Source organism: Aethalodelphis obliquidens, unplaced genomic scaffold (genome assembly GCF_003676395.1).
Source record: "Aethalodelphis obliquidens isolate GAN/ISIS:26980383/991018 unplaced genomic scaffold, ASM367639v1 scaffold11, whole genome shotgun sequence".
Classification (NCBI taxonomy): Eukaryota; Metazoa; Chordata; class Mammalia; order Artiodactyla; family Delphinidae; genus Aethalodelphis; species Aethalodelphis obliquidens.
In genome coordinates this window covers 19165839-19179695 of record NW_020837955.1, presented here as the reverse complement: position 1 = coordinate 19179695, position 13857 = coordinate 19165839, and the positions used below count along the sequence as shown (strand labels likewise).

The window sequence follows — 13857 nt, the reverse complement described above, 5'->3', positions numbered from 1 at the left end:
GTCTTGAAGTGAGCAAGGACGTTAACGTTAGTCCCAAGTTGATGCTTTTGTGATGTTACTTGCTCTCTTTGCGGTCTCACAGACGCAACAGGTCTGAGGCTCCTGAACAAGACTGGGCTGATGGAGCCCCTGACCGGGGGCGCCTCGCGAGCGTCTCCTTTAATAGGCGGGGCCGGAACCCCAACGAGTCCCCGGCTTTGTACGTGTCGGGGGCGGAGCCGCAGACGGCCCTTGCAGCATGGCCGCCGGCGCTGCCGCCGCCTTAGCCTTTCTGAGTCAGGAGAGCCGAGTCCGGGCCGGGGGGTTCGGCGGTCTGCGAGTCCCTGCCCCGGTCACTATGGACAGTTTTTTCTTCGGTATTGAGGAAAGGAGGAGCTGAGGGTGGTGCGGGGGCAGAGGCAGGGCTGAAGAACAGGAAAGCAGATGGGTGCACGACGTGGGTGGGGGCGGAGGGGGCCTCACACGCGGCAGTTGGAGCGGAAGGGGGTAGCCAGGCCCCTGCCCTAGTCGTGCTGGGCGGGGTCCGGGCCGAGCGCTCCAGGTTTTCCTGAGGAGCGGGCGTGTGAATGGCCGGTCAGCCCATGGCTGCACGTGAACGGGATTCGGAGAAACGCCCCCGCACACTCACCCTGTTCTCTCTTCCAGGCTGTGAGCTCTCAGGCCATACCCGCTCTTTCACCTTCAAGGTAGAGGAAGAGGATGATGCGGAGCACGTGCTGGCTTTGACCATGGTAAGGGGCGGGTAAGGGGAGTGGCGGGGAATAGGTTGACCTGAGCGGGCCTCTACCCGCGTGTCTCTTCCCTTCCCCCGCTTTACTGGGAGTCACCTCCTCTGCTTAACCCCCACATGGGGGGTCCCCTGGCCAGGTGATCCAGGGACCCCTGAGGCTGGGCAAGTCGTAGGGTAGATGCCTCCGTTTGTGGTCTCCACCCTCACTGGGGAGACTCTGAGGCCCTGTGTACCCTTCCCAGCTCTGCCTCACTGAGGGGGCCAAAGATGAGTGTAATGTGGTAGAAGTCGTGGCCCGGAATCATGACCACCAGGAGATCGCAGTCCCTGTGGCCAACCTCAAGTTGTCCTGCCAACCCATGGTGAGTTCCCTTGGGGGATTGGGAGATAGGAATTGAGGACTTCAGGATTTCTCACAAGATGGGGTGGGCCAGACCTTCATCCTTGTCTTCTTCCCAGCTCAGTTTGGATGACTTCCAGCTCCAACCACCTGTAACCTTCCGCCTGAAGTCAGGTTCTGGCCCTGTGCGGATCACTGGGCGGCACCAGATTGGTGAGAGTCTTCTCCTTTGCCTCCAGTAGACTGTCCATCAGGACTCCTACCCCACCCCAGCCTTATCTCCCAGTGCGGTTCCTATACAGACTCTGTATGCTGTGCCCTCCACTTACTGTCCTACTCAAGCCATTCTTCATGGAACCTGTCTCGGCTTTTTTAGCTCCAGTGGTGTGGACTCCTTTGGCTCTTTGTTATCTAGTTTAGTATCTGAGGTTTTTCCCACCTAGACCATAAGTTCTGGGAGGTCAGGGTCCCTACAAGGTTAGAGCCACAGGGCATGAATAAATGACCTGTAGTATGAAGGGGGTATGGCTTTAACTTCTCTTCCTCCCTTTACTGCTTGTGTGTCTACCAGTTACTATAAGCAATGATGTTTCTGAGGAAGAGAGCGAAGAAGAGGGCAGTGAGGAGGAGGAAGCTGAGTTGTGCCCCATCCTGCCTGCCAAGAAGCAGGGGGGCAGGTTCTAACCCTCCCTGGTGAGTTGGGTGGGAGGCATGCCCACCAGGGCCTGGGAGGGGACAGGAGGAGCAGATTTGGACCTAGATGCTGACCCCTTGTTTGCTCTCTTCAGGTCAGCTAGCTGCCTGCCACATGCACCATGCACCAGGTTCCTGTACAAGTTTCAAGAATTTTGTGTCTTTTCCATTGAAGAGGATGGGTAGTGGTGGGGTGGGGTGGGTGGGGTTTGGTCTGGTGCTAGGAGAGAGGGGGTCCCATTCTCCATAGTGCCCTGGTGTTCTAATCCTGTACCACATCCAGAGCTTCCCTTTTCTTCAGGAGTGGGAGGAACTCTGAACTTCCATCCTGACCCTCTCTCCCCACTTGCCTGTGAGGTTGGAGGTCAGCATCTGAAGCTCAGGACTACACATTTTTAACATTTTTTTACATTTTTGGATAAAGGTTGAAATAAAGTGGTGTGGAGTTTTTTCTGCAGCTCATTTGTGTGGCTTCTTTCCCTGCTGGGGTGGCATTCCCCTAGGGACCACCAGGTGGCACTGTGGCAGCACAAAGGGTGGCCCTGGGCCTGGGGGAGGGTGAGGAAATGTGGAATCCTGCTCTTCCCAGGGCCCTGGGACTAGCCCAGGCCTGGGCCCCAAATGCCTTCCTAGAAGAGGACCTCCCAACACCAAGCTCGTTCCCAGTCCTTAAAGGTGGGGGAGGGCCATCCCAGGAGGTTATCAGCATCAAAACAAGGGGTCTGGGCCTCTGTCAGCACTCAGGCTGATGGGCAGGGGGACAGATAAGGGGGCTTAAGCAGCACGAGGAATGTGCATCCCTAGCCCCATGAGGGGGCTCAAGCCCTGAGAGGGCCTGTGAGGGGTAGGGTAGAGGCCAGTCTTTGCTCCTCCTTGCAGGCATGCAGGCCATCTCTGAGCCAGCCTGGGCCCTTAGAAACCTGATTCCAGGGGCCAGATGGAGGGGGCTGGCCAGATTGGGTGACAGGGAAACCAGAATCTGGGTGGCCTGGCATATGGGGGTAGAGAGGAGCCCCTGGGATTCAGCCTCCTGGGCTAAGGGGTTCCTGCCCCCCAGCCCTCTGCCTGGTCTGTGTGTGTGTGTGTGGGGGCGGTCTCTGGTGCCTGAAATAAGGTGGTTCTAGGGCTTGGCTGCTGCTGTGCCAGGAAGAGAAAGGGATGTACCTGGTGTGAGCATGAGTGTGTATATGACCAAGTCTGAGGTCAGCAGTTCAGCAGCTGTGTCGGTTGGGGGGTGGGAGGGGTGGTCTCCGTGCCCCATAAACAAACAAACAAACAAAGGGTTACCTCATGAGACAGCCTGGGGCCAGACATGCTGAGGAGGGACAGAGAACAGTGCCTGGTGGGACCCGGCCCACTCCCTCCACTCTCTCCCACACTGGCCTCTGGGCAAAGGAGTGAACAAGTGGGAGGGGTCCCTAGATAACCCGAAGAGGCTGGTATTGGGGCAGGTGTGGTAAACTTTGGAGAGTGTTTCCCACAACACTGAAAAGCACTCCCTCCTCAACACATCCCTGGGGGAGTTTCCCTTCTCCCTGTGGTGAGGACCAAACAGGTCTGATTTTTAACCTGGCTTTTTCCTCAAGTTGAGGATAAAGGAAGATGATCCCTCTCTCTGTTGCGGTGATCAGGGTCGCAGGCCCCTTTCTCTTCTCCAGGACTTTCTTGAAGTGCTTCCACCAGGAACCGGGGTGGAGGGGGCAGCCAGAATGGAACCATTCACCTACCCGCGGCACGGGGTCAGGAGGTAGAGGGGAAGGTGGAGCTGGCGCCCTCTGGTGGGCGAGGTTGAAACCGCCTGTGGCCGTGCGGCTTCCCGCGCCGCCTCTCTAGGGGCTCTTAGGGGTACGCCGCGGTGCAGGGTCCTACGTGCCCCGCCAGTGGTCTGGGCGACTAAGGCCGACTTCATTCGTTCGTTCATTCACGCATTGGAAGGGCTCCTGTTAGAACCCTTCCCTTCTTCCTCTCGTCTATAGCCTCCAAAGTCCTTGGCACGTGCATGGTTGAAGGCGCAGTAGCCTGGCTGAGTGCAGCGAAGAGTCATCCCTCGTGGGAAGCCTCCCCAGCAGACATATCTACCCCCTGTGCGTGGCCCCGCCCAAATATTTACCCCCCGCGACGCGGCTGATCTCTCATTGTACGCCTTTGCTGGTTTCTTGGTGGGTCTTTCCCGCGGCCCCTGCCGGCGCCGAGCGCTCTCCTGCCCGCGGTGGGGGCCCAATCCACATCTGCTTCGTCCAGGAGTTTCCCGGCCCGACGGGGCGCCCGGCGGACAGAGCTGGGAATTGTTTTTTCTCCTTCCCCGCCCCCGCCTCTCCTCGATCCCCCTTTCTGCCCTCTCAGCGCACAGTAGGAGAGTTGCCAATTCACTTTGGCCCCTGAGAGCTGAGGGATGAAGGCTTACGCCAGGGTCTGCAGACTCTTGGAGGAGGGGCAGGACTGTATTTGGGGGGTGAAGTGGGACGACTCCCAGACCCGGGCCTAAAGTGCTTAACACAGCCTCCGCGATTTACATTTGAACGGTTGGCGGAGGGTCTGCGGCGCTTTGAACGCCGGGCGCAGGAAGCGCGCGTTTGAGCGAGCGGCGATCCAGGCGGCCCCGGCCGGTTGGTGTGGATTTGAGGGGCCTGGGGTTGTGCTGCGGGGGCGACCGATGCACTTGGAAAGAGGCTGAAGGTGTGTGTTTAGAGGGGCTATTTGTGTTGGCGAGAGGTGTGTGTTTGTGCTTGCAGGAGGCGATGGACACTGTGTGTGTGTGTTTGTGTGTGTGTGTGTGTATTTGTGTTTGCGGAGTGTGGAGGCAGCCGGGAAAGGTGGCCGGCTGTCACTCAGCGATCAGGTTGACAGGCGCTCCCTCATCAGGGCCAGGGAGCTCTGATTGCAGATTCGAGGAAACAAAATAGCAATTGTAATTACGGGGCTTTGATAAGATAAAGGAAGGAGCGAGCTGGCCGGGAGGTGAGTAAGAGAGCAAGGGAGGAGAGAGCGGCCTGCTGGGGCCCCGATGGAATATTTGCATCTGTCACTCACGGGGGTGTGCCCTGGCAGTACCCGGTGCCTGATGCGGAGGTGTCCTTATTGCTGCCCCCCTCCTTCTAGAGACAGGGACTTTTGGGGAGATGAGAAGAATCCCCCAAAATCGACGAAGGTCCAGTTGGGGGAGATTCTCCAAATATAAAGGAATTCTGGTTTGTACAGGCCCCTTGATGGAGGTTAAGGTGTAGGACTCAAACTCTGACCTCCACACTTTTAGGCCCTGGATTGCTCACCTCTGGGGGAGAGGGAGGAGGGTAGATTAAGATCATTGAGGTTCAGCCCAGCTCCTTCAAAACATTCTGGGGCTCCAAACCAGGGTTGGTGGAGACAGGTTGGACTGTCTCCACCCCAGTCTGGGGAAGGACAGGTGCCCAGAGTGACTCAGGTTGTGACTCCAGGACTATGCACACTAAGGATGGGCTGGATGCCCTGACCTCTGTCTGGGTCCTGCTCCCTGCTGTTCTCATCAGACTATTTTCAGAGGGCTGGGTCCCTGGTGAGGAGAAGGCCCTTCTCATGCTCTGCTCCCCATCTCTCCACTCATTGTTTAATGCATACAAATAAACATTTTCAAGGGCCTACTATGTGCAGGGCATGAGGTTAAGATGGTGAACATCTTGCCTGCTTGAAGCAGTGCAGCTGGGGAGTTAGACACCCAACAAGTGGCTGGCAACCTCTAAGACAGAGGAGCTCAAATGAAGGAAATGTGCTGGTCTGGGCTGTGGGCACCGGAGCCCACGGCACCTGTCTTCCCCCAGTGGGCCCACCTCCCAGTGGGGTTGAGAGAAGATGGTGCAAACCCAGCCCTTAGCAAATACAAGTGCTCAGTAAATGGTGGTGCTTATGATTATTATCTGTTGGGAGGGTGGTAAAAGCAAGCCTCCCCGTAGAGGACCCACATGCACTGAGGTCTAAATGCTCAGCCAGTTTCCCCATTATTCATTCATCGAATACTAGTTGCAGAATAACCCCTGCCCAGCTCTCTGCCATGAGCTGCAGCTTCTGAGCTAGTAAGACATGGTCCTTGCCAGGTGGTCTGTGTGGGCAAGAGCCAGTTGAGGGAACAGACTCCTGGAGGTGGGTAACAGGTGGGCTCAGGAAGTCTACTTCTCTGGGGAGGGATGAGATCTTGGGACAAGTCTTCTGACTCTGTTTTCCCATCTAGACCTCACTCAGTGTTAGCGTTATGGCTGGGAGTAGGAAAGGTAGGCCACAGAGAAAGGGGAGGTAGGCAGAACTTTGCTGTGCTGCCTACTGCCTCTGGCCTAACGGCTTCCTGGGACCACCCCAACCCCTCCAGCCCAATCCCCAAGGACGTGGCCGGGGCAGTAGGGCAGGGGAGGTCTTGGGTGAGGCCAGCAGCTGGGCAAAGCATCAGTGACTCCACCTGCTCCTCAGAAGTATCTGTCCCAGGGCACCTCTGCCCACCCAGGCTGCTCTCAAAGAAGCATCATGGCTCAGGGTTTCTCAAAGCCCCTGGAGGGAAGAAACCGAGCGGCTGGTAAAGGCTTAGACGACTCCTTACCTTCTTGATACTCCCCCTCCCCCACAGTTGACACAAAGCCAGCAGTTCATGTCTAGTACACAGTAGGTGTGTAAATACCTGTTCAATGCACAAATATTGGGACTCTGAGAGAAAAAGCTGGGCAACTTGGATCTAAGTCCCTTCCCCAGGAAAAGCAGCTGAGAGCAGTTATTTTTGCGCCCTCTGCCTGCTTCTTTGGTGGGGGGGTTGAGGGTGGTGGCAGTGACTCTGCGTCTTACCAGGGACCTCTGGGCTCTCCCATAGTTGGCTGTGGTTCCTCTCAAGCTTCAGGCTAGTGTGTATGGGGGCGGGGGGGGGGTACGGGGCAGGGGTGATGGTGATAATGGGGGCAGGAAGGGGAGGAGGAGATGTTTCTCCATCTCAGGGCCTTCTTGGAGACTGAGCGAGACAGGGGAGACCGGCAAGGCAGGGTACTCAGCCGAAAGATGGGAGTGGGTGTCGGGTCCCCGACGCAAGCATGCACTGACAGAGAGGAGCGCACAGCAGTTCACTCCAGTGTTAGCAGCCACTTGCAGGCGGCGGGCCCAAGCGAAGCACACAGTAGGCGGCTCAGAGAACCGCCGTATAGCCTGAGGCGTAAGTGGACAGGGTCCCACGGTGGAGACCGGGCACCTTCCCACTCGGGCTCACCGGCGGTCCAGGAAGCTCCAGCCGAGGGTCTCGGGACTCCACGGGGTGGGAAGCCCGAGGTGCCCCCCATCCCCGCCCGCCTGGACCCCAAGAGCGCGCCAGGGGACAGGCCGGGGTTGGGGGGAGGCGCCCACACCGGCCGCCCCCCCCAGACGGTCCCCAGACCCCTCCCCTCGCCCAGACCCCCAATCCCATACCCGCCGGCCGCCCCGCCCCGGCCCGCCCCGCCCCCGCCCCGGGCTGGGTCCCGGCCCCCGCTCCCAGCCGGGGGCTGCGGGCTCCGGCCGCCCGCCCCGCGCTCCCCCCTCACGCCCGGTGCGGCGCCCCCCGCCGCCACCCTCCCCTCCCCTCCCCCTCCCTTCCCACTTACCCACCCCCCCCTGCCGGCCCGTTACCCTCCCTCCCGCTCCGGCTCCTCAGCAGCCAGCGGCCACCGGCTCCGGCTGCGGCGCAGAGGCACTCGGCGCGGTGCGGCGAGCTCGACATTCCCTGGGACCTAAGGAGCCGCGTCGGGATCGCCCGGGCTCCCGCCCTCGAGCCTTCCTCCGCCGCCGCCGCCGCCCTCGGCTCGTCTGTCCGCGGCCTCCCGCGCACCGGCGTGATCCCGCCGGGGCTGTGCGTGCTCCCCGGCCGCGCGCCATGGGCAGCCCCCGATCGGCGCTGAGCTGCCTGTGAGTACCGCCGCCCCGCGCCCCCGGCCGCGCTCCCGCCCGCCCGCCGCTCACCCTGCGCCCCTCTCTCCCCGCCCGCTTTTGTCTCCCACAGGCTGTTGCACTTGCTGGTTCTCTGCCTCCAAGCCCAGGTAAGGCGCGCTGCGCGGAGGCGGGGGCCGGAGCCGGCGGGGGACGCCGGGGGGCAAGGTCGGGCAGGGGCAAGAGGACCGACCCTGCGGCCGCGCGGCGGGCTGGAAGGCACCTTAGAAATGCAACCCCTAACTACCCCGAGGAGGGAACTAAGGAACAGAGAGGTAGCGCCTGCCTAAGGTCACACAGCCAGCGAGTGGCGAGGCTAGAACCCGAGGTCTCGGAGTCCAGCTCTGTCTCCCACGCCTCCCAGCCAGGTGGGGGTGGATGGGGAACTCTGCGGGCAGCCACACCCGGCCGCCGAGGATGGAGGCATTCGGGGCCCGGGGGCGTTCGTTGTCAGAGGTACGGTGACTGTCTCAGGGACCCTCTCCGCGGCTCTCTGGGGAGGCTTGCGGCGGGACTGGCCGAAGGATCAGGTGCCTAGGTCCTCTGCGGTCTCAACATTTGCTCCGTGAATTTGTCTTTATAAATGTCAGGGGTCGGGCAGCGCTGCCTCCCGACTTAAAAGCGCCCTGCTCTTCTAGGAAGGCCCGGGAGGGGGGCCTGCGCTGGGCAGGGAGCTCGCTTCCCTGTTCCGAGCTGGCCGGGAGTCCCAGGGTGTTTCCCAACAGGTGGGTCCAGATCCTTCTCCATCCCGGGCTCATCCATGCTAGGACTGGTCTGTCCGACTTTCCTGGGTGGGGGTGGGGGGCGGGTGGCCTGAGCTGGTATGTTGGGGGGACCCCAGCCGGCTGCCTGGGGCAGTGGAGGGAGGTGCCGGGTGATGGGGGCCACTTGGGCCCCTGGGCAGAGTAGCATTATAATGGCGTGTTGTGTATTTTTCAATTTCCTAAAGGTAACTGTTCAGTCCTCACCTAATTTTACACAGCATGTGAGGGAGCAGAGCCTGGTGACGGATCAGCTCAGCCGCCGTCTCATCCGGACCTACCAACTCTACAGCCGCACCAGCGGGAAGCACGTGCAGGTCCTGGCCAACAAGCGCATCAACGCCATGGCAGAAGACGGGGACCCCTTTGGTAAGGCGAGCTGCGCTGCAGTGGGGTAAAGGTAGCCTGTGGAACGGGCCCCTCTTCCCCAGGCTGCCCTGCTATGACTGGACCTACCAGTCACATCTGCGCTGGCCAGAGGCCTGCACACTCCCCAGCTCAGAAGGGAAGGAGTTAAGGCGAAAAAGCATCTTGGGGGTCAGCTGGAGAAGAGAGGGTTGGGGAAGGGACCTCGGGGAGTACTCGGCCCACAGGTGCCCCTTCCCTGCCCAGCAGATGAATGAATCCAGGAATCTCCCTTTCCACCTCCCCCTTTCATACCCCTCCCCACTGCAGGTGGAGGCAGAGGGTTCAGGGGGAGGGGGCCCAGGTTTAAGGGAAGCTCTTGAAAGAGGATATGTCGCCAGGGCCCACAAAAGGAGAGTGGGAAAGAGAAGGGAGAGAAATCCCTTCAGCTCTCCCAGCTTGGGGGGGTGTTGCTGTGAACCTTTAAATACTTTGATCAGAAGGGTCAGTTACACGTGGGGACTAGGCTAGGAAAAGGGCCCTCCCCTCTGCACTTGTCCAGGAACCCAGGCGGTCAGTCAGAGTGGGGCTCCTGGCTGCCGGTGGGGTGGTGAGTACAGGGAGCTACTGCGAGGTAGAGAGGCTGAGGACTGATTGATTTCTAAAGCATTCAATATTCCTTCCTTGAAACAAGGCCAATTTCCAGAGTCCTGGATGTACCAAGAGAAAAGCAAGCCCTCTGGGCTGCTGGTGTTGTTTTTAGAGAGCGATTATTGTGAGTTTAAAAACCTTTAAATAACGACCAAGTTAAACAAGCATGAAAGGAGAGGGGAAGACTCTATTAAAATGTAATAAAAAGGTGAGGCGTTTTAAGAGCTAAGAAGAAAAATGAAGAATGATATAAAACAGAAAAAGAACGAGGCTTTTTTTCAGATGTGGAGTTTGAAAGGAGTTGCAAGTCTGTAAATGTTAAAAAAGAGGTTCAAGATTGTTCTCTATGAATCTCTGGAGAGACCCCCGCGTCTGGCAGAGCGATTAAAACTCTTCTTACTTTCACCTTTTTTAACATTTCCTGAATACTTTCTCCTCTTCTCGAGCCAGTTTGGGGGATCGAGTATGTCTCGCTGCATTTTTTCTGCATCGACGTAGCTGACTTCCCTTCAAAGTTGGAGAAGGAGACATAATTTTCCTGGGATAAATCTGTCACTGGGGTGGAAGAATAGGTTTGAAAATGTTAAGCTTTCCAAAAGCCCAGTCGGGAAAGCTGCCGTAAAGTTCGGCCCCAGCTCCCCAGATCCATCCAGGAAGGAGAGTGGGGGCTTTCTGCGGTGGGGTGGGGCTGGGGGTGGCCTGCCTGGTGGCCGAGCTCCCCTGCTGGGCTGGCAGGGCCAGCCTACCGTCCCTTTGTCCCTCCAAACTGGCTACTTGCTGCCCTTCTTAGCTTCCAAGGAAAGGGAATGAATGCCTGGCTCCTCCTGGGTTTACTCCCATTGGAACAAATGGTCCAGCATCCTTGGGTTTTGGGGAGGGAAGAAGAGGCTAAGCTGCTCATGGGGGAATTCCTCTTCAGACATCAGAGGTCTGATGCCCACTTCTCTCCTTACAATTATAGGAGGCTTCCCAGTTTCCCTGGTCCCTGCCTGGTGAGCAGGAGCTGGAGGGCCCAAGAGCAAAGGCTTAGGGTGTATAGCCAGGACAGGAAGAATCTGGGGGAGAACAGCAGAGAAGTCCCAGTTGCTTCCTTATGGGCCCCAGGAAGGGACAGAGGGCTCCATCCCTATCTGCCCTGTTTGGCCAGAATTTCAGAATGGAATCCCCTCCCATCTTCTCCAGTCGGTGTCCTTCCTGGCCCTTAAAAATAGTTGCTCCTTGCCCTGGAAGGCAGACCAGGAGAGGGATGAGCAGACTGGCTGGGTCCAAGAGGAGGTGGGTGGGAGGGGAGGTGACAGCTGCATTTCCCTGGCTGACTTGGAGCCAGACTGGGGACTTGGCTACTGGGTCCCAGCTCTGTGCTTCTGTGAAGGGGGGCAGGTAGTCACAGGCTGGGACGTGAGGGCTGCCTTGCTGACCTGTGCCCATCACCACCCATTAGTTTCAGGGACAGAGAAGGTGCCACCTTGTCAGTACAGGCTGGGAGGCAGACCTGGGAGTACCCAAACTTCTTTCTCAAGGAGGGAAAAGGCTGCAGTAGGGAGGGCAGGAGACCCAGCCCCTTCTGTCCCATCCCAAACAGCTAAGTCGGTCCCCACTCCCTTCTTGGTGACAGCCTCAAAGGGAGGAGTTGTGCAGAGAGTGGACAGGGACCAGGGCTTCTGTGGCAAGCTGGCTGTCTAAGGGGAGAGAGGAGTGGGAAGAAGGCACAGAATTCAGCTCCCTGTCTCCTGGCTCTCAGTGAGAGGCAAGCACACCTGATTTTCTCTCCTCCTCACCTACAGAAAGTGTTTGGTCACTGGGGTGAGAAGCCCAGTGCTGCTGGAGGGTGAGAGAAAAGATTATTGAGTTGTTGATTTCTGAACACTGGGGCTGGGGACTGGGGTGACTGGGAAGCGTGGGGAAGAGATAGCATCCTCCCAGCTGGTTCTGGGAAAGCAGCTGGCCATGGGCTGTGGGTGTAGGGAGAGCTGTCTCATCCCTATCAGCTTCTCAGCAGAGCAGGGGTAGGGTGGTGTGGCCAAGGCTGTGGGTTAGAATCCGAGGCACCAGAAACAAGAGAGAGTGCTTTTATGTTTGACCTCAGGAGTGGAGGTCACCACTGCACCCCAGACATTTGTAATGATCTGTGAGGCATGTGCATATAATATTCTGAGTTGGAAGAATCCTCAGAGATCTTTGATTAGAAGCAGAATTCTAGTCAAATTAAAATTTACTTGAAGCCTCGACATAAAAGTTATTAGTCTGGTTTTAAAAGAGGGTCTTTTCAGTTTGATGGCTCCAAGACCCCTCTGCAGAAACCAGTTCATATGCCATGATCTCATTCACCCCCCTTCTGTAAACCCAGGTAAGGGGACGGTCTGAAGCCCAGAAAGGAGACTTGACTTTCCCAGGGTTGCACAGCATGTTAGTGGCTGGAGCCCACGCCTTGGGTACCTGGCTCTTGGAGCAGTTGCTTCTGGGAAGAGCCAGCTGGGATGGGGACATGGAGCACTGGGGGTCAGGGAGCTGCTCATAACCACTCTCCCCCCACATTCCCTGACAGCAAAGCTCATTGTGGAGACGGACACCTTTGGGAGCCGGGTTCGAGTCCGAGGAGCTGAGACAGGCCTCTACATCTGCATGAACAAGAAGGGGAAGCTGATTGCCAAGGTGAGGTCTTAGAAGGAAGGGAGGGGGCGGCTGGGGCCTGGGGAGCAGGCTGGGCTGGCTGAGCTCCTCCAGGATCCCAACAAGGTGGGCAGAGACAGAGGGCCACCTTGGGCTTACCTAATGATTGGATGGTGGGGGAGGTGAGGGAGGAGGAAGCTGAGAGATGAAAAGCTATAAAAGCAAAGGAGGAAGAAGGCAGGCTAGGGAAGGGGCGGGGGGGGGGGGTGGTTGGTAAATTCCATATATCTTTTTAACAAATCGCCAAATTGCTTTGCTATTATGTCCAATTACATGGTACCAGCATTTGGAATGTTCAGTAAGCCGCAGGCCCAGCCCCTCGGTGGAGCTCTGAAATGGCCCCATTAGTCACGGCTCCTCTACAGCCTCGAGCTCCCCGCTTCCTGGGCTTCTGGGGCTTGGGGCTCAGCATCTCCTCACCGGCCTTCCTTCCCCCATAGGGTGGCAGCCCTGGGGCTGCAGGCCGGCATCCTGAGGGGCTGAGGGGGGCAGGTGGGGAAACGGGTGCTAGCAGCTTGGGCCAGACTGGTGGGCAGGAGGCCAGGGTAGGCAGGGGCTGGGCCCCCTCTCTGCCTCTCTGTGTTGGGGCCCAGCCCCTCGGTAGACAGCCATGTGTCACTGCTACCCAGGAGGACAGGAAGTTGCCGGGTGGGCTGTGAGTTGTCAGGGATTAGAGAGCGGGTGCCCGGGCAGGGGGTGGGGCTGCCCACCCTGCCATCTGCTGGGGTGCCCACCTGCTGTCTGGGGCCGCCTCCCCTCTGCCTCTGATGGGGGCGGGTTCTGAACAGAGCCCGGTGACACCGTGTCTGGCCCCCCCTACCTGCAGAGCAACGGCAAAGGCAAGGATTGTGTGTTCACGGAGATCGTGCTGGAGAACAACTACACGGCCCTGCAGAACGCCAAGTACGAGGGCTGGTACATGGCCTTCACGCGCAAGGGTCGGCCCCGTAAGGGCTCCAAGACTCGGCAGCACCAGCGCGAGGTCCACTTCATGAAGCGACTGCCCCGCGGCCATCACACCACAGAGCAGAGCCTGCGCTTCGAGTTCCTCAACTACCCGCCCTTCACGCGCAGTCTGCGCGGCAGCCAGAGGACTTGGGCCCCCGAGCCCCGATAGGCCCTGACCGGCCCCTCCCCGCCGCTCCCAGCGCCGGAGGTTTCCTCTGGTGCAGGATGAGGTCTGCGCTACTGAAGGCTGGGGAGGAGCTGGGGGAGCCCTGGGCCCTAGTTGTTGATAATTGTTTGCTGTTGGGTTTTTTGTTGTTTTTTTAAACAAAAGAGAGGCTCTATTTTTGTATTCCACTTGGCTGTGGCGTCTGACTTCTTAACTCTCAGGAAGGCCAAGTGAGTGGCCTAGACTGGGATTCCAGCGGGGGTTTCTTGGGGGTGGGGGGCTTTTTCTAGTCCCACAGAGGCGCTCCTGAGACCCCAGCAGCTGCAGGGTAAGACTGCTAGGCCGCCAGGGGCTCCATTGCACCCCCAGGTGGGGGCAGAGAGGAAAGAGCCTGAACTTTAGGTCAGATCTTTCAAGGGTGGGTGTCAGTGGAGGGTGGTTGGGTATTAGTTGCTATTAAATGACTGAAATATTTATTTAACTGACGTATTAAAAATGTGTGTTGGAGAGTGAGTCCTCCTGGGGTCAGCGCCCTCCCCCCGCGCTGCCCCAGCTGGCAGGCGGCTGAGAGATGCAGCAAATCAGGCAGCAACTCTGACTGCAGCCTCCCTTCTACCTAAGGATCCACACCTGTTGGCCGTCCCTATCA

At 58.5% G+C, this 13857-nt stretch overlaps 2 protein-coding genes across 2 annotated transcripts; both read left to right on the top strand.

Moving 5' to 3' along the window:
• Window positions 1-221: 221 nt before the first annotated feature.
• Window positions 222-2220, top strand: NPM3 (nucleophosmin/nucleoplasmin 3). The gene is made up of 6 exons (XM_027112384.1): window positions 222-356; window positions 646-731; window positions 973-1092; window positions 1190-1283; window positions 1642-1763; window positions 1859-2220. Exons 1-5 carry the CDS (start codon window positions 239-241, stop codon window positions 1752-1754), a joined length of 531 nt encoding a protein of 176 aa, XP_026968185.1. The 5' UTR covers window positions 222-238; the 3' UTR covers window positions 1755-1763; window positions 1859-2220.
• A 5394-nt stretch (window positions 2221-7614) lies between these two features.
• On the top strand, window positions 7615-13375 carry FGF8 (fibroblast growth factor 8). The gene is made up of 6 exons (XM_027113116.1): window positions 7615-7646; window positions 7741-7777; window positions 8306-8392; window positions 8617-8797; window positions 11970-12076; window positions 12921-13375. Exons 1-6 carry the CDS (start codon window positions 7615-7617, stop codon window positions 13209-13211), a joined length of 735 nt encoding a protein of 244 aa, XP_026968917.1. The 3' UTR covers window positions 13212-13375.
• The last annotated feature ends 482 nt before the right edge of the window (window positions 13376-13857 follow it).

Bases quoted from the DNA above. Each gene is read 5' to 3' on its own strand.
- NPM3 (XM_027112384.1), top strand. From the start codon at position 239: ATGGCCGCCGGCGCTGCCGCCGCCTTAGCCTTTCTGAGTCAGGAGAGC. The intron at 357-645 runs GTATTGAGGAAA...TCTCTCTTCCAG, and splicing joins TATGGACAGTTTTTTCTTCG to GCTGTGAGCTCTCAGGCCAT. The intron at 1,284-1,641 runs GTGAGAGTCTTC...TGTGTCTACCAG, and splicing joins CACTGGGCGGCACCAGATTG to TTACTATAAGCAATGATGTT.
- FGF8 (XM_027113116.1), top strand. From the start codon at position 7,615: ATGGGCAGCCCCCGATCGGCGCTGAGCTGCCT. The intron at 8,393-8,616 runs GTGGGTCCAGAT...AATTTCCTAAAG, and splicing joins CCCAGGGTGTTTCCCAACAG to GTAACTGTTCAGTCCTCACC. The intron at 12,077-12,920 runs GTGAGGTCTTAG...CCCTACCTGCAG, and splicing joins AGGGGAAGCTGATTGCCAAG to AGCAACGGCAAAGGCAAGGA.